Source organism: Dromiciops gliroides, chromosome 5 (genome assembly GCF_019393635.1).
Source record: "Dromiciops gliroides isolate mDroGli1 chromosome 5, mDroGli1.pri, whole genome shotgun sequence".
In the NCBI taxonomy this organism is placed as follows: domain Eukaryota; kingdom Metazoa; phylum Chordata; class Mammalia; order Microbiotheria; family Microbiotheriidae; genus Dromiciops; species Dromiciops gliroides.
Window position 1 is genome coordinate 217,873,739 of NC_057865.1, and position 19,317 is coordinate 217,893,055.

At 38.3% G+C, this 19,317-nt stretch overlaps 1 protein-coding gene across 1 annotated transcript in view; it reads right to left on the reverse strand.

The window, feature by feature from the left end:
- Positions 1 to 2,116: 2,116 nt before the first annotated feature.
- The window catches only part of TFCP2 (transcription factor CP2), a 72,625-nt gene continuing 55,424 nt past the window's right edge, over positions 2,117 to 19,317 (reverse strand). Inside the window, 16 exon segments of the mRNA XM_043965716.1 lie at positions 2,117 to 2,808; positions 3,590 to 3,641; positions 4,604 to 4,746; positions 5,526 to 5,541; positions 5,543 to 5,617; positions 5,619 to 5,636; positions 5,638 to 5,662; positions 7,469 to 7,559; positions 14,179 to 14,272; positions 14,508 to 14,530; positions 14,533 to 14,555; positions 16,798 to 16,814; positions 16,816 to 16,833; positions 16,835 to 16,888; positions 17,372 to 17,482; positions 18,693 to 18,845. Of these exon segments, the coding sequence (XP_043821651.1) occupies positions 2,771 to 2,808; positions 3,590 to 3,641; positions 4,604 to 4,746; positions 5,526 to 5,541; positions 5,543 to 5,617; positions 5,619 to 5,636; positions 5,638 to 5,662; positions 7,469 to 7,559; positions 14,179 to 14,272; positions 14,508 to 14,530; positions 14,533 to 14,555; positions 16,798 to 16,814; positions 16,816 to 16,833; positions 16,835 to 16,888; positions 17,372 to 17,482; positions 18,693 to 18,845 (951 nt within the window). The 3' untranslated portion in view covers positions 2,117 to 2,770.

Consider the following 19,317-nt stretch of genomic DNA (forward strand, 5'->3'; position numbering starts at 1 on the left):
CTTACTGCACAATTCGGGAAATACATCAACTACTAAAAAGATAAGCAGGAAAATGACAGTGCTTATTCTACATGAATTAGAGCATAAGAAGGTGGGGCATCTGCCTAGGTTCAACTGCCATTAACAGAGAATGTTCCTAACAGTCTAGGCAATAGCAATGATGAAATTCCTAGAGAAGCCCAATAGCCAAGGAAGTCGAGAGGAAAAAAAACACCCCACTTTGCTGGAGTGGGGGGATCTTTTTAGCTCTTCATTCACAAACCAAATACTACGACCTGGAATTGTTAAATACTGCCTGGAAGGAGAAAGCTAAAGCAAAGAAGTAAACTTAGTGTCTTTTAAAAGTAAAATTGAAAAATTTAGTTCTTCACAGTGGTGTAATTTCAGGTTGTTTGGAAGGCACTGCTGCTTCTCCACTATCAAACTCTATCAGACTAATTATGGGTCCAAAGAAAGGAGTCTGTGGAGTACTGGCCTTCATTTGTCACATCAAACTAAAAATGGGTGATATCAACAGCCAAATCCTTCCTTGTCCCCTGCCCACTCACCCCACTGCTACAGAAAGCAACATGATCCTGCCCAGCCCTCTGATTCAGATCATTAAGGTGACAACAGCTATCACCTGGCTCCATCTGCTCATAGTCCTTGCCCAGACATGTCATTTTTCATTTGGTCTGCTATAATCCATTTCTTTTTTTGTGGGGGTGAGGTGCAGTAGAGAGGAGGAGAGTGGAGCTGGACCGCTAACTATCATACATCTAAACAAAAACTAGTTACTTTCTTTTAATATCACTTTCAGGCACTTATTGTAGGTTTCATCATTTTACCAACCCTTTTCAGACTGACACAAAAGAAGCCTAATCAATTTTCTTGGCTATAATAAAGACAGTCTACTGGTAAATCTGAGGGCTTCACATTAGAAGACACAAATGTGTGTTCACTGCTGGGACTTTGAGTACTTCTCCCAAAAAACTGACTGTATAATCTATGACAAACATATTATGAGCTGACACAGGGAGAAATGAAGCCAATGTTGGGAACCTTTGACTATGATGAACTTGCTTATGTAGCATAACTGTGACTATCCCCAGAAAATGAGGACATCTGATTGATATCCTCTGAAAGGTATGTCAGGTTGTTTTTAGTAAAAATCTTATAGAAGTTACAGAGAAGGGGGCGGCTAGGTGGCGCAGTGGATAAAGCACCAGCCCTGGATTCAGGAGTACCTGAGTTCAAATCCGGCCTCAGACACTTGACACTTACTAGCTGTGTGACCCTGGGCAAGTCACTTAACCCCCATTGCCCCACAAAAAAAAAAAAAGTATACAATAAATTCTAAAAGTTACTTTCAAAACAGAAGTTACAGAGAAACCATTTTTAATCTGCTACCTTAAATGATTTCCAATTTGCTTTAAACCAAAAGGAATTAGATTACATTGCAGGATAACTTTAATGGACAAAAATTTCCTTTGTATAAAAACCAATTAAGCTTTATCAAGTACTTAAAAAAAAATCCAAAACCATACAGAATCTTTGAACATTTTCTTCAGTCTTAACTCAATCTTTAAGGGGATTCTTGACAATCTACATGTAAAACAAGAAAGGAATACTCATAGTCACAGACATAATCATTTAAGTAGAACAAAAACATATGGGAAGGGTGTGAATACAAATAGGATCATAGAATTCTAGATTTTAGAGCTAGAAAGGACCTTGAAGATCACCTTATTCACATTCTTTACCTTATAGATGAGGAAAGAGAAGCCCAAAAGGATTAAGTTGCTCAGGATCACAGGGTGAATCAGTACAGAGCTAAGGATTAAAACCCAGGTATTGACTCTTAGTTTAGGGTTCCTTTACTCACATGGCAAAGACTCTCTTAAAAAGTACCCAGTCAAGAACACTACATGAAGAAAAGTTCCTCTTACACTAGGAATGAGGACACAGGGTAGAAACAGAAAAAAGTCCAACATATTAAAAGAAAGGTCTGAGACCTTCACTGGGAAAAATTAACTTTGGGAAGTACAGTCAGTGCTCAAATCCTACCAACTTTATTGTGTAATAGTGACCCCCCCCCCCCCAAAAAAAGAGAGCTCGAGTGAGCACTTGTATTTTGTTTTTCATATCTCCGACCCTACTAATGGGTCACTTTTGGCAGTTGTTTCCTCAATCCTCCATGTAAACTCACATTTCACCACAGCAATGCATGTGGTGTCAAGAGGGTAATGGCAGGGTATACAGTGCATGGGAAAAAATTTTTCCCCCACCATTCTGATTTCCAGGAACAAATACACTGCAGTGAAAGCAGAGACTGCAAGTATATTCTGGGGGAGTTGGTTGGTGGGTAGTCTAAAGAATAAGGAGACTCATTTTTATTTATATATTAGAAAAAAATTACACGGCTCCAGATTATCATAAAATTTAACGTCTTTCAATTAAACATCACACAATTCCCATCATCATGACGCCCTACATAAAACCTAAATGATGTGACAAGTTTCTATCAATATTCAACAACACAGTCCAGAAATTGTAACTAAGAATAGTTGCAGAACTGCATGCCAGACAGGAGTTTGTGTATGGCAAGAGGGTTGGGACAAGGAATGGAGGGCTGGGATTCCACCTCCGGAGTGTAGCACCACCCCACCTCCCACTCTCCATCAGTCAGGCTCCTGCAGACCTCCAACTCTCTATCCATATCCCTCTGCAAGATGGGGAGTGTCCAAGGGGTGAAGGAAGTAGCAGCTACCCAGCATGGGATGCTCCCTTTCTATTTCAATATGATGTGGTAGCTATCATTGGTTTCAGCTGAAAAAGAAGCAGAAAGATCATGTGTCACTTCTAAAACACAGCAAGGGTGGGGAGAAGTACAACAGGTTCTCACAAGAGAAAGACCTGAGAAAGAAAGATTTTAGCTTTTACACAGAACAATACATGTATCAGAAAAGCAGTAAAAAAATCAAAGCAACATGAACTATTATTAGTGACAGGATGACTGCCACTAACTGAATAGCTGAGTAGCTAGTAAACTTTGATAATTGCATAAGACAACTTACATTAAATAACAAACTCTTAGAGAGCTTATTTCCTCATCCACACACAAAACTAATGCTCGTTTCCTTTTCTCCCTCTCCAAGAGACAATGTATGAAAAAAGTCTTAAGTTCCTTAAAGATTAGTAGAGTGTAAATAAAGTGGTTAGAGATGCTGAGTGTTAGAAAGATATGGTTTGGGGCAGCTAGGTGGTGCAGTGGATAGAGCACTGGCCCTGGAGTCAGGAGTACCTGAGTTCAAATCCGGCCCCAGACACTTAACACTTACTAGCTGTGTGACCCTGGGCAAGTCACTTAACCCCAATTGCCTCACTAAAAAAAAAAAAAAAGAAAGATATGGTTTGAGTGACACACCTCTGACACATACTGGTTGTGTGACTTTAGGCAAGTCACTTAATTTCTTACTGCCCCAGACAACTTGTTACTTACAGAAGTTGCTGATCTATTTTGGCAGAGGGTGTTTCCTTATCAGAATACTACAGAAGAAATCACAGATCGGACTAAATAAAAAAGAGAGTATTTTTATTGTTCTATTACCTTTCATTGTGTCCAGAATAAAACAAGCTTCTTCCTGAAAGTTCTGAATCATCTAAAAGAAGCAACAAGACTAAGTGAAAAAAAAAAATGCTCTAAATCACTAGTATAAGAGAAATGTAAATTAGGTAGCACCTCACACCCATCAGACTGGTTAACATTACAGAAAAGGAAAATGAAAATGCTGGAGGGAATATGGAAAAATTGGGACATTAATGCATTGCTGGTCGAGCTGTGAACTGTTCTAATCATCCTGGCAAAGAGTTTAGGATGACATTGAGGTTGCAAACTTGGGCGACTGAAGGATGGTATCCTTACCCTATCACTTGACCATAATGGGGAAGTCTGGGAAAGGGTAATTATTTTGGGGGGGAGTGGGTGGGGGAGTAGTAGTGAGTTCTTTTTTTATTAGACATGTATTTGAGATGCCCAATGGATATTTGGAATTGGAGCTGAGAAGACAAGGATTGGGTATATAGTCACCTGACAATTAACTTATTAAGCTCTTACTATGTGTCAGACACTGTACTGGGGATATTCCAATAGTGGAGTCAAGAAGTAAACAGTTATATACACACAAGATATATACAGAGAGATGGAAGGTAATCTTAGAGAGAAGGCACTGTGCAGAGGGTGTGGAGAAAGGCTTCCTGCACACTGGGGAACTTTAAGCAGTTTTGAAGGAAGAGAAGGATTTGGTAGCTTTTATAACCTTTCAGGTAAGCTGAAAACGATCAACCTCTTTAATTCCTCTGCCCCTGAGCAGCCCCCAAATGGGGTCTTGAATAAGGACATCCTGCTGATCTCTCTTCTTCAAATGGCTAGTCTTCAAAAACCTTCAGAATCATCTGCCCTTTTGCTCACATATTTCAAGGGTGTTTAGAGAAGACATTTTAGTTTTAAGCAGAAAATTTAAGTCTAACAGAACGGTTCCTAGTATATTGGATTGGTACTGAATTATATGATAATTTCTGGAATATTAAATTGCTTGATGATAGAACTCTATTCAGAATTTACCTCATCGCTGATGAGCACATGGATTCCTGTTGGCCCCTGTTTGTAGATCTGACTGATCTGACAAGGGGAAATACTGAAAAGCTGAGCGATCTTCTCTGTCAGCTCCACAGCTGTGAGTTCTTCCAGATAAATGGCATGGTACACTGGAAAGTGAAGACAGGATCAGCAGTCAGGGCCAGATTATTCCCCAAGTAAGGACATTGCTGCACACTTAATCAATCAATCAATCAATCAATCAATCAAAAGAGCCATTGAAAAGTATTTATTGCCTTCCTACAATGTTCCAGATACTGTACTAGCCACTAGGATTATTACAAAGACAAAAATGACCCAGCTCACGCTCTCTCTCTCTCTCTCTCTCTCTCTCTCTCTCTCTCTCTCTCTCTCTACCTCCGGGAGCTTATATTCTAGAGTGGAAAATACCACGTACATATGTTGGTAAACATAAGGCAGATACAAAGTAAATACAAGGTGATTTGGGGAAAGGTCTGGATAACTGGGATGAGTGTTTAGGCAAAAGCTTCATGTAGAAGGTAGTACCTGAACTGAGTCTTGAAGGAAATTAAGGATTGTACAAGGTGGAGGTGAAGATGGGAGTGTCTTCCAAGCATGAGGGACAGCAAAGTGAAAAAGCATGGAGAAAGGAAATGCAGTGCCATGTATGAAGAAGAATAAGGAGGCCATTGAGTGTATGAAGGAGAATAAACTAAGATTAAAAAAGTGGTTTGGGGTCAGGTTGTGAAAGGTTTAAAATGGCAAACAAAGGAGTTTGTATTTGATCCTAGAAGTAATTCTCTAAACACAGACCTCCTTTTCTATGAATTCCACCATCTACTGCTTAGTGGACTCCCATCATGTAAACCCTTGAGTCTCCCTTCACCTCTCTTTGAATCCATCGTGTTCTTTTTTCTGAATGACTTACCAAAGAAAGCACCTTTGAGTCTCCATTCTCTTGTTTTCTGCTGACTGTTGCTGTTGTTGCTGCTGCTGCTGCTGCTGCTCCCTCAACTGCAAATGATTCCTGGCAAACGTATAATCGTCAGCCTGGGCCTCACCATCCTAGGAGGAAGCAGCTTGTAAGTTGTAAAGTTCTCAAAGCAGGCACCTTTTTTTTTTTTTTGTGGCAGGAAGGCAGGCCACATTATGGGGACAACCAACTTTAAAGATAATATATATTTTGTGACCAATAAGACTATTCTGTCTATATAAGTATATAAAACAAAAGAGACTCAAATTATAAACTCTGACTCAATAGGACCAAATCAAAGATTTGTTTCTGGACCCTCAGAAGAATACACTGGGCCACTCTTTATAAACAGCTCAACCTGTTTTCCTTTTGCAAATACATTCCATTACCTATTAGTATGACAACATTAGAATGCTTATAAATGCCTCATGTCCTACTCCTCATCAAATGACCATGACTATTTCTTTTTGTTTTTTGGTGAGGCAGTTGGGGTTAAATGACTTGCCCAGGGTCACACTGCTAGTAAGTGTTAAGTGTCTGAGGCCAGATTTGAACTCAGGTCCTTCTGAATCCAGGCCAGTGCTCTATCCACTGTGCCACCTAGCTGCCCTCACACTATTTTTCTTTTTTTTTTTTTAGTGAGGCAATTGGGGGTTAAGTGACTTGCCCAGGGTTACACAGCTAGTAAAGTGTTGTGTCTGAGGCTGGATTTGAACTCAGGTACTCCTGACTCCAGGGCCGGGGCTGCCATCCACTGCGCCATCCTAGCTGCCCCGACACTATTTCTTTTAAAGGATAGGATCTGTGGTCTAGCACTTAGCATAGAAGAATTAACTTAATAGATGTTTACTGATTGATTGAAATGATTTCAATGGCACAGGTTGCTCTGAGGTGAGAAAAACTTCTCAATACATTGTAAGCATTTGCAACTTATAGTTTTAGGGAGTTGCCTAGAGCAGTGTAGTCAAACTCAAATAGAAATGGATCCCTGCCTGCTGCATACTGCCTTAGAAAGTCATAGGACTAACAATATCTATGTTGCACTGTATCTTTATTTATTTGTTAAACACTTCCTATTGCAATTTAATCTGATTCCTGCACTTGGGAGTTGTATTCCAAGTTTGAACAACTCTGGCCTATTACCCTTGCCCAGGATCAAACGCCAGTCTGTGTCAGAGAACTTGAACCAGATCTCCTAGCTCTGAGGCAGGTTTTCTATCCACTATATCTCACACTGTCTCTTTTAAGACAAATCTTTTTCTTTTTTTGGGTGAGGCAATGAGGGTTAAGTGACTTGCCCAGGGTCACACAGCTGGTAAGTGTCAAGTGTCTGAGACCAGATTTCAACTCAGGTCCTCCCGAATGCAGGGTCAGTGCTTTATCCACTGTGCCACCTAGCTGCCCCAAGACAAGTCTTAAAATCCTACTTCTTTCATGAAGTCTTCCCAAATTAAAATGCCCTAAAATGCATTCATACTATTCATGTATTTAATGCAAACATTTTATTCCCAGTCTGTAGTAACCATTTAAATTTTGTTGGCACATCCCACATGGTTTTTCTGGTTATCAGTGTTGTCTGTTTTACAGTGTAAGCAGTGAGAGAGCAGGGACTGAGTCTATTAGGTTTCTCCACATAATATCTAGTGTACAATAAGTGTTCATCATGGCCTCTGCTCCATTTCATCCATCCCTAAATTATAGTAAAATCTCTCTTCCTCCTAAAAAAAAAAATCTTCTCTTGATAATAAAATATGGGGTACTAATTATAAGGAGTCTACAGGGCCATAGTGAAAAAATTTTGACAGAGTAGCCAAGTACCCCACAAAATACTCTGGATGTCACAGCCTAAACCAAGTCAATGTGTGAAAGCAAAATTCACCCTAAAACTAATTACATACCGCCCCTTTAAGGCATTAAAGAGTCGGATTCCATCAGCAGGGCCACAAATTTGGATAACATCATCTCTGGTTAACTTCAATAAATCTGCACCTAGTGAGCATAAAATAAAACATGGGAAATAAAGAATCTGTAATACACACCAACATGGGCTTTTGAAAAGAATTTTATAAAATAACACTGAACAGAAGACATCCACATTCCCTTCTTTCAAGGACTATATGGGATAAAATGACAGAAGAGTAGGAAAAGTACAGTGAGCTCCTTCCCAAAACTCCTCCAAATAGATCTAGCAAACTTACCAGACCCAAATCTGATGGGGAAATCCAAAAAAAAAAGAAAAAAAGAAAAAGCAAAAGCCACAGTGAATCATTTTTCCTTCCTAGTCAGCACAGGAAGACAAAGAGATCTGAAGGCCCTAGGACCAGAATTGGGCAAGGGGAATAGTGGGCACAGGGTGAGAAGTGACCCCAGGCCCACCTTAGGGCTGAAGCCTGCAGAGGAGTCACCCAGGCCACAAGAGAGCCTGTGGCTCTGTCTCTGCAGAAGAGCTGCTCACATAGCTGACAGTGTCAACCACTGCTGGATCAGATTCCTTCAGGGAGTGCTGTTGACTGGCAGGTCTCAAGGCTGAGCTGTCCTTGAGATACCAGAGTAACACAGCACTCAATGCCCAAGAAAGCAGCAACTGGAACCAGTCCAGACCTTCCCTCCAGAAGTAAATAGAACCCAGCCCTAACAAGTCCAAAAGCAAGAAGTAGGGCTGGAAGAACAACAACAACAACAAAGAACCCCATCATAAAAAGCTATTCTCATGACAGGGACACTCAAGACACAAACCCAGAAGAAAAGATTGATTCTAAAGGATCCACAAGGCATATACTCTTTAACCCAATATCACTAGTAGATCTAGGAGATAAAAGGAAAGAAAGAACACATTAATACAAAAACATTCTGACAGCTCTTTTTGTGGTGGCAAAGAATTGGAAATTATGGGGATGCTATCATTGGGGAATGAATGAAGAAGGTGTGGCATATATTTGTGATACCAAGGACATAGGGAAACATATAATTTGAGGAATAAGTGAAGTGAGCAAAACCACGAAAACAATATAAATGATCAACTGTGAAAGACGTAGCTACTATGTTAATACAATGATCCATGACAGTTCCAAAGGGACTCACATGAAAAATGTTATCCACCTCCAAATAGAGACTGATGGCCTGAGTGAAGACTGGAGCATTTTTTTCCCCCTTTCTTTACGTTTTCTTGATTTTTATTTTCCCCTGTGGAACATGGCTAATGCCAAAATATATTTTGCATGGTTTTATATGTATAGTGGGGGGGGTCTGGGTATTTCTTGCCTTATTAATATTAATGGGTGGGATTGGGGCTAGAGGGAGAGAAAGAATTTGGAACTGAAAATAAAAATAAAGTAACCCAAAAAAGAAGGAAAAAAAAAATTCAAAAGAAAAGCCTCAAAGGAAAATGAAGTTTGGGTATATATTCAACTAGAATTCCTGAAAGCGAAAAAACAAGAGTTAAAAAGAGTTGAAAATGTTTCTATAAATGAAATGAGAGCACTAAAGGAAAAGAACTTGGAAAGGGAATTAACAATATGGCAAAAGTCTTGTATAATAATAAAAAAAAGTCTTGTAATAAAACGTTGTCCACCATCCCAAAAAAGAGTAAAAGACCTATTTGTATAAAAAATATTTATAGCAGTTCTTTTTGTAGCATCTAAGAACTGGAAATCAAAGGAATGCCCATCAATTGGGGAATGGCTAAACAAGCTGTGGTATACTGATGGTAATAGAATATTATTGTGCTATAAGAAATGACAAGCAGGATGATTTCAGAAAGGCCTGGAAAGACTTTTATGAACTGATGTATAGTGAAGTGAGCAGAACCAGGAGAGCACTGTGCACAGTGATAGCAATACTGTTTGAAAAACTGTGAACGACTTAACTATTCTCAGCAATACAGTAATCCAAAACAATTCCAAAGGTCTAATGATGAAACAAACTATCCACCTCCAAAGAAAGGCTGATATTGACTGAACACAGATGGAAGCATACTATTTTCCACTTTCTTTCATTTTTTCGTTTATTCAAGCGTTCTTATAACAAAATGACTATATGGCAATGTTTTACATAATTGCACATGTATAACCTATATTTGTTTACTGCCTCAGGGAGGGGACCGAGGAGGGAAGGGAAAGAGGGATAAAATTGGAACTCAAAACTTTAAATAAAGGAATATTTACTGAAAAATAAAATAAAACAAAGACAAGTGATCTAATTAGATTAGATGACCTTTAAGGTCTCTTGTAGCTCAAAATCTATGATCTGAACCTATTACGGTAGGCACTTAATAAAGGTTTATTTAATTTAACTTTTTTCTTACCAAAAAAAACCAAACCAAACCAAAAAAAAAAAAAACCCACCCCCCCAAAACAAACAGAAAAAAAACCAAACCCTTGTCCACACAACAAACTCTCTAAAAATAGAATGGACCAAACAAAAAAGACAATTGACTACATGACAGCAACAAGAGCTATTAAAATAATTCAAAAGAATGAAAACAGGAAAGTTAGGTGATACAATGGATCACTGGTCCTGGATTCAGGACACCTGAGTTCAACTCCAGCCTCAGACAATTAACCTTACTTGGCTGTGTGACCTTGGGCAAGTCACTTAACCCTCATTGCCCTACAAAAAACCAAAAACAAACAAACAAAAAATTTAAAACAATAGAAGAAAATGTTGAGTATCTCATAGGAAAAACAAATGATGTAGAAAAGAGATCAAGGACAGAAAAGTCAAAGATCACTGGACTACTTGAAAGTCATGACAAAAAAAAGTTCAGACATATTTTCAAGAAATCTTAAAAGAGAACTGCCCAGAATAGAAAACAAAGTGGAAACAGAAAGAATCCATTGTTTCACCTCCTGAAAGAAATCCTAAAAATAAAAATTCCTAGGAATACCAGAGCCAAATCAAGTACCACAGATAATTTATAGTTCTTTTTCAGATGGCAAGAAAAGGAATCTAAAGGGGTGCCCATCAACTGGGGAATGGCTGAACAAATTATAGTATATGAATATGATGGAATACTAATAGTATAGTAAGAAATGATGAAGGGGATGGTTTCAAAGAAACCTGGAAAGACGTACATGAACTCATACAGAGTGAATTGAAGAAAACTAGAACAAGTTATACATTGAATGACTTAGGAACTCTCTTCAGCATAATGACCAACCACTATTCCAGAGGTCTATTGATGAAACATGCTACCCAGCTCCTGATAGAGGTAAATGACTAAACATATGTATACATAAAAACATACATTTATATATACACACATGTGTAAATAGATTTCCTTTTGGACAGGGCCAACGTGGAAATTTGTTTTGCTTGATTATATAATTTTTATTTTAATGTTTGGAGAGGACCATTAAAAACTTTAAAAAAAAAGAATAATATAAAATGCTATAGCTATCATTATTAATAAGAAAAATGCAAAGACATCTCCGAGGTTTCACTTTACACCCAAGCAAACAGGCAAAGATGACAAAATTTGAGAATGATCAGTATTTTAAAAGCTGTGAACAGAATACGTAAACAGCTCTAAGATGCCACTGATTTTGGAGTTCCCTCTCATGATGCTGATCACAAGTCATCCTTTCCAGCCCATCCTATAGGCAGGAACAGCTATATTTTCTAAAAGTTTGCCAAAGGGAGCCCACAGACTAGAGATAAAGTCCTTGTCCAATGTGGGAGTACCAGTAGTCCAGATACTTAATTCTCAGACCTTCCCCACATTGCAAAGGGACTCAAGACTGTCATCTTGACACCCTTGTATCATGTGACTAATCCATCTTCTTTTCTTGTCATACAATTCTATCAAGGATCATGGAATTTCACCACTTGGACCCTAAAATCACAGTCCTTCAGATGTTTCTACTGGAGGTAGAAAAGGCACTAAGGAGAGCAATGATGGAAATTCAGCTAGACCAGACAAAGGAGATATAGAGGAACTCCTGTGCTGGTGATGACAGAACTAGGGGGGCACTAGGGGTGTCAATGATGACCTGAGTTTTTCACTGGTTATATGCTACAGCCTACTCATGTTGACTATGTGCCTTTCCAACTCTCTGTGTAATAGTCATCTTTAGTTCTATGCAAGTATTGGTGTTTTGATGGTTGTTGATATAGCAATATCTGTAAATGCAACTACTGTAAAGAAGGACCTTGCACTTCATGGAAGTTTGGGGTGCAGAGAGAGGTCAGTAAAAAAAAGATTCTCAACTTCCCCAAATCAACCTATTCTTCTCTTATCATTGTCAATTCTGAGCCTGGCTCACTGTCCATCTGTACTATCTGTTCCAGATACACATATGGTGGACAAGCTCCATAGAATGTATGTCCAAAAGAATGTTGAAATTTGGGGCAATAAACATTTTTCATCCACTTGGTCTTTACTATGTGTATATACAGGCCTAACATCTTTGACTACAGGACTTCTCTTTCAGGAGGCTCTGCCAGGTTCGGGGCTTGATGTAATCAACACAATGTCATCTGCAAATAAGGAGCATCTAGAGGAGCTCCCTATCCACAAGGATCCCTCTGGACCTGGATTCCATCTGGGTCTCTTAGATCACAGTGGAAAACACCTTTGGTGAGTATACATCTTCCTGTGTTAGGCTTCAGCTGATATTTATTGTCAGAGGCTTATCGAACAAGGTTATTTCTGTTATATCTTCCAAAGAATCTAGAAGAAATCTTGGTAAGAGACATCTTGCTGTAAATGAGCCTGAGTTTTATTGTACCAAACTAAGGCTTTTTTCATAATCAACAAATGAAAGCACAATGGGGTTGTATATTTGTTACATCTTTTAGTCCATTGTTAACACTGCTTTCAAAAACCTTATTCCCTACTAATACATTGAGGGATGCCCTCAATTGATGTATAGATAAATTATCATACAGACTTTGGACAGATGGGGATACACACAAGAATCAGTAGTTATTGATCTTTTCTTGGTCATTTTCATTTGGTATTAATAAGATCCCAGACTTTTTCCATCCTTTGGTATCTTAATTTCCTTCAGATACCTTCTAGTTTCTCAGTCCCTAGTTCTGTCTTCACCAGCACAGGAGCTCCTCTATATCTCCTTTGTCCAGTCTAGCTGAATTTTCCACCTTTGTTCTCCTTAGTGCCATTTCTACCTCCAATACAAACACCTGAAGGACTGTGATTTTAGGTCCAAGTGTTGAAGTTCCGCTATCCTGGATGGAAAAAGAAATTTGTTGGAATGGTTTTTGTAAATTTTTGTTTCCCTTTGTGATCTTTTTTTTGTGATCTTTTTTTTCCATTTTTATCCTTTTGAATGTTCTGGAGTGACTTTGTTAAACTGGATATTTTGCTATCTTTAAAGCATTCTTTAAATTGATTTTATACTCTATTGCTTCTCTCTGCTTTATGAATAATACTCCTCATAATCATCCATCATCCTTCTTTGGGAGATTTTACAGAGTTTCTAGTCTAACCCAGAGTTGCCTTGGACAGCCACCTCTCTCTGGCAAATACATTAAAATTATGCTGACTAAGGTACTCTCTGGGCTCTTTTTGGAACCTTTGTTGTGGCAATTAATTTAAATTAGTTTACTTCCAGATAAAATTATTCTAATTGCTGTCAATGTTATTCTATTTATCTATTTCCAATTTTAATTTTCATTAAGAGGGCCTATGAAAAAATAAGCACACTAATTCACTGTTTTTGGATCTGTGATGATTCATCCATTCTGAAAAGTAATTTGGGATTACGCAAAGAAAATTACTAAAATGTCTATATCCACTGACCCAGAAATTTCACTCCCAGGTATATACTCTAAAAATTCAGAGAAAGAAATATCCTAATACATAAAAAATATTTATAGTAGCACTTTTTGTAGTAACGAAGAACTGAAACAAAATGATGCTTATCAACTGGAGAATTTCTAAGTAAATTAATTGTAAAATATGAATATGAGGAAAATTAATATGAGAACACATGGCGACATGAAGTTTCACATGAATGATGCAGATTGAAGTAAGCAGAACCAGGAAAACAATATATACAATAGTTACAGTAACATAAATGGTAAGAAAAATAAGAAACTGAAACTCATTCTATGTCTTTTTTTTTTTTTTTTTGGTGAGGCAATTGGGGTTAAGTGACTTGCCCAGGGTCACACAGCTAGTAGTGTTAAGTGTCTGAGGCTGGATTTGAACTCAGGTACTCCTGACTCCAGGGCCGGTGCTCTATCCACTGTGCCATCTAGCTGCCCCTATTCTATGTCATTTTAAAGACCTTGAAGAGATATGAGACTGGATCTCCCCAACTCCCTTCCTGACCAAGAAGGGAAAATAGGGAAGCAGAACACTGCCTATCCTGTCCAACTCGAATGATATGGTTATTAGTTTTCAGAAATGATTTTTCCCCTTTTAAAAAAAAAAAATTCTTTGTTATAAACCAATAGCTCTCTGGGTAATTAGGAAATGAAGGTGATTATAAAAACAAAAGATAACAAAAATGTTGAAGAGAAAATCCCTAATAGCTTTGTAAGAGAAGAAAAATGATTCAGAGCATACATGTAAGCCTTTTATGAGAACTAAGAGACACTAACATGTAGTTTTTCACGAAAAGGAAAGAAAGGTAATCCCGACCTGAGAAGTTTGTGAAAAGCCGTGAGAAGGTGGAGAATCGGTTTCGATGTAACCACTGTTGAGCTCTTGAGGGGTAGCTGCTGGTAGGAGACTTCTAAAACCAGGAATACAAAAGAGTAATTCTGTGACTACAGAAAGTAATCTACTGCAGACACCACACATATCAGATTCAGTAGCAATGCTAAATTGGGTCTAATCTGCAAATTGTCTATACCCAAAAAACCCTCCTACTAGTGCACCAGAAGCCTAAAAGTAGCACCCGTTGAATACCATGATCCTCAAAGTCCTTCTAAACGTGGCAAGGAGCTAGCATTCAATGTCAGACTTACATCTGCAATTGGAGGAGGTGGTCTGGCTGGTGGTTTGGTGAACCATTCCTAAAGAGACATTTAAAATAAAAGAGTAAGCCCATGACAGCCTGAGAAGAAAACAGAGTTAGAATGCTTATCACCTCCTTTTCTTCTCTCTAAACAACAGATCTCAAGATCACTCACACTGATAGATGTTTAGGGTGTTCCAAATATCTTGGTGCAGTTTTAAGTTATACATATTAATTTAGCTATTAAAGCTTAAAACTGCACCAAGATGTTTGGAAACACTGTCTTTAAAATTCAAGAGGCTGGCAGCAAGAGGAACAGTCCTCAAAGCCAACAAGACCTAGGTTTGCAACTAGCCTCTGTGATCTTCACAGAAGTGGCTGTGTTGCCTTGGACAAGTCACCTAACACCTCTGTGCTCTGGGAAACTGTAGGACTACAAAGATGTATAGAAGGTGCTGACCAGCATTGGTCGAGGGCACGTCCTTACCAGGGAGTTCCCTAGACCAATGAAATCACAGGCCCAGCCCCTATTCTCTATTCTGTGATCTAAGGTCCATGAAGAATTATGATGCCCTTATTCTTTCTCCTTCTTTCCTCTAGTTATCTGGGTATCTCCAGAGCCCTGCAGCAGTTTATGCATGAAAAGATACAAATCAAAAGAGTGAAGGAGGAAAAAAGGAAAGAAGAGAAAAAAACTGACAAGAAAGCAAAATAAAATTAAGATCTTTGGAACTATCATTATATAGACTACACAATCCATTTAATTATAACTATATCATAATTCCAGGAAAAAGTCTGTCTCCATAGAGTGTTGATTATGCTTTCTTTCATCAGATAATGTAACTTAAATGTGTTTCATCCCCTTTAGCTACCAGGAAACCCAGAGTCAAATTTAGTGGCCACTTTAGTAACTGTCTCAGATTGCTGGCAACATCTACTCACTCTATTATCTTTATTTGGCTTCTGTTTTTTTTTTAATTGTCCTATTTTCGAATTATGCTTAATCTTATAAACCTCCTCAAAGTTGAAATAAATCCTAAACAAATAAAATCAAACATTATGTAAATAGACCACCGCCAACTATTTCAAACTTAATTTGTTTCCTTGGAAAAGCCTAGTAGAATTCAGAGTTTTAAAGTGCTAAGAACTCTCTTCAGACAGTTCTCTTCCCAATTGGGGCTTCCCCCTAAGGTCCTGACTTGGTTTTTCCTCTCCAGTCCTGTGTGTTCTAGCCAGGGGGAATTCCCCATTCTGGGTCTCAGTTTCCTCATCTGTAAAATGAAGGGGTTGGTCTAAATGACTTGAAGTCCCTTCCAAGTCTAAATCAATGATCCTATGATCCTATAATATAACTCCTTTTCCTGGCTTCTATGCAACCTCTGGAACAATAGTTTGCACTGAAACAATAGTTTGCATTTTAAATTAAAAGCATTGACAAAGTGCTTCTACATTCAATGCCTAATAAGAGACTCATAATGACCTTGTAGTGTAGGTAAGTATTATTCATCCCCATTTTACAAAGGGGAAAACAAGCTCAAAGTTATTGAGAGCCTTGACTGAACCTCGACTGAGCACACAAATCTAATAAGCATCAGAGCTAGGACTTAAAGCCAGGGTTTCTAACTCCAAATCCAAGACTCTTTTCTTTACAGCATGCTGTATCAGCCTCAACCTTCTCTCCAATATATCAACATTCAAATACCAGCTGGCAGTTATCTATAAGGTGTTAACAATTAGCAAAAAGGACTTGTGAGGAACTTTCCCACAATATGAATACTAAAAAAAGTTAAAAGACAGGTGGTAAGATGGTGGAGGGAGACTCGCATAAATCTACCAGCACCTCCAAGTAATTGAAATTGACCGCAAGTGCTATTTTCTTGTTTTAGTAAAAAGGTTATAAGAGTTATAGAAACTTCTTCAAATCTTGTATGATGCTGGTCCAACAATGATTACCAAATCATTGTGACTAAAACATGCAACAGAGGTGTAATAATGAAATAGAGGGGAAAATGTGGGATGTGGAGTCAGAAAACATAGGTTTGATGCCCAACTCCAACACTTACTTGCTGTGTGATCTTGGGCAAGTCCTTTACCCCTTAATCTTTTCTTTAAAGAGGGACAAAAATACTTACACTACCTATTTCTCTGGTTTGTTATGAGGAAAGTGTTTTATAGACAATAAAGCACTAATAAATGTTAACTATTATTATTGATCTAGAAATGGACACTTCACTTCTGGAAAGGTCATGAATGAATATACTAGAGTTCAAAACCAAGCCAATTTCATTTCTTGGACTTACCCTTCTCCAACTGAAAAAACTGCTATGGGAACTGTTTAAAGCCAGGTGATGGGGAATTATTGACATATGAGATCTCAGGCCATGGAGAACACTAAAAACAAAGCACAACTCAGACATAAAGTAGACTTAGTAGACTTACTCTTAATGTTCTTCTTAAAGATTGTATTATCTGAACTGCAAGATGATTTTCCCAGAGAAACACAAGAACCACATTTTGGTTCTGAAGTCCTAACCTTACAAATTTCCTCTATTCTCAGAGGCCTCCATACATATGGGAACTTCTCCCAGGACCATCACTCATACCAACAAGGAATCACAAAGCAAATACGTGAATCCCATATCGCTTTATAATTGCATGGGGGAAAAATAAATGCATTGATGAGCAAGTGTTCTGCCCAAAATTCTCTCTATACCATTCAAATGGTCTTTCCTTAAAAAGAACAGGCTACTCTTCAGAATTAAAAGCCAAGAGAACAAAAGAAACAAGTAAATTGTCTAGCAGGTTTGTTAGCTTTAGTTGGGCAAATCACTCAGAAAAAGACTTAAATGAAACGCTAAAAAAAAATCTTTTTACCTCTGTGAGTATAGTTGTCTCATAGGAAGGTTGGTATTTTTCCTTTTCATGAGGGGTTCGCTTCTCCATTTTCTCCCTGTCTGTTTTTTGCTTCCTGTCTGCACCTTTGGGCTAAATTAGATACATTTTGGTTGAAATATGTGTGCTGGTGTAGATGGAAGGGACCTAAGCAGCCATCCAGCCCAACCCATATCTGAAAGGAATTCTATCATAAAACACATGCAAGTCATCATTGCTCCTTCGCTTAAAGACCTTCGAAGGATGGGTCATTCCCTCTAGAGCTAGTTTATTCTGCTTTTGCATGACTTGAAGTGTTAGGGAAGGGTTTTCTTTTCTTTTTTTCAGACATCAAGCCTAAAATGCCTCCTTGCAACTTCCACCCCTTGTTTCTGATTCTTTCCTCTGAGACTAATTATAAGAAAGCGAATTCCCTCTTCATAGCCCATCCTCAGATCATCTTAAACTGTGGTGCCCAGAACAGAACACAATACTGACAAGGGCAGAACACTAGACAACTATCACCTCCTTATTCTTGGAAGCAAAGTCTCTCTTTATGTAGGCAAAATGGCATTAACTTTTTTGGCTGCCACATCACATGGTTGACCAAAGTTTAGTGGAACTGGCACTAAAACTAAAACCCTTAGATCTTTATCAGGTAAACTATTGACCAACCATGCCTTGTGCATCTTGTACTTGTGGAACTGATTTTCTTGTACCTAAGTCTAAGACTTTCATATTTACTGTTACTAAATTTCATTTTATTAGATTAAGCCCACTGTAGACCCAGTGGTGTTTAACTCATATTGACTAAGTTTGAAAATGTAATTTTAACTATGTTTTATTGTATTTTAATTTCTTTTGTTAAATATTTTCCTATTACATTAAAATCTGATTCTGGCCTAAATACTTGGGAGTTCTGCAGGTTTAGATCCTGTCATCAATGTTAGCTGTCCTTCCCGCCTTAGTAGGACATATAATGTGCATGTAATTTGCTCTTCTCTAATCTTTTAATAATATTTCAAATGTTACTAACAATGGTTCAGCAACACATCTGCCAGCTCTTTAATGACCAGAGGATGTTGTTCATCTGGATCAGGTAACTTGAAATCATCCAGCTCAGAAGAGGAATCTTGTTTCTTCATCCACCCACCAAATCCAAAACCGAACCGCAGTCTCAATTAAGCCAGCACACTTCTAGCTGAGGCCACATTTTTTACTATAGTGTATTTGAAATGACAGTTTAGATTTGTAATTTGTTGATAAACGTTGAAACATAGAGACAAAGAAAAGGACCGAGACCCAGCAAAATGGTTAGTGGTACCTTGAATACTTTGATCTGACAGCTGGCTGAATGCAAATGTTCAGTGTATTCTCCATTCTCATTCTCCTTGAAGGTATCAATCTGAACTCGGAATGGCACACCCTTTTCTCCACCATGTTTTCTCATAGTGAACTCTGTGCTGATACAATGTACCTAAAAACCCCAAACCCAACAATAACAAAAATAACACTCTTTTTGTCTCTTTCTGTCATTGGGGTGTTTATAATCTAATGGAGGAGATAGTTGAAGAGTAATCTGGGCTAGGGAAATGCCATATGAAAATTCTAGGAAGTAGATGGTGCAGAGGTAGTTAGCTGAAAAAATCTGAGGAAGCATTCATTTTTAACTGAGGGCAGTTAAAACAAAATATAATTCTACTACAGATGCTTTTGAAGGCAGCGTAGACCAGCACTACCCGAGGGTGTCTGTTCCACTTGATTTCCCTTCACACCTACTCCAACATGGTTACTCACACGGCTTCCATGATCTGAGAGTAATCAACTACAATTATTCTGGGGAAATGGAGGATCATCAGGACTTACTGATATGATGTGCTATACCCTCCAGACCCCTTGGCATGCGGTCTAATGCATCCTAAGGACCCCTGGACCTTGCCATCTGCTCT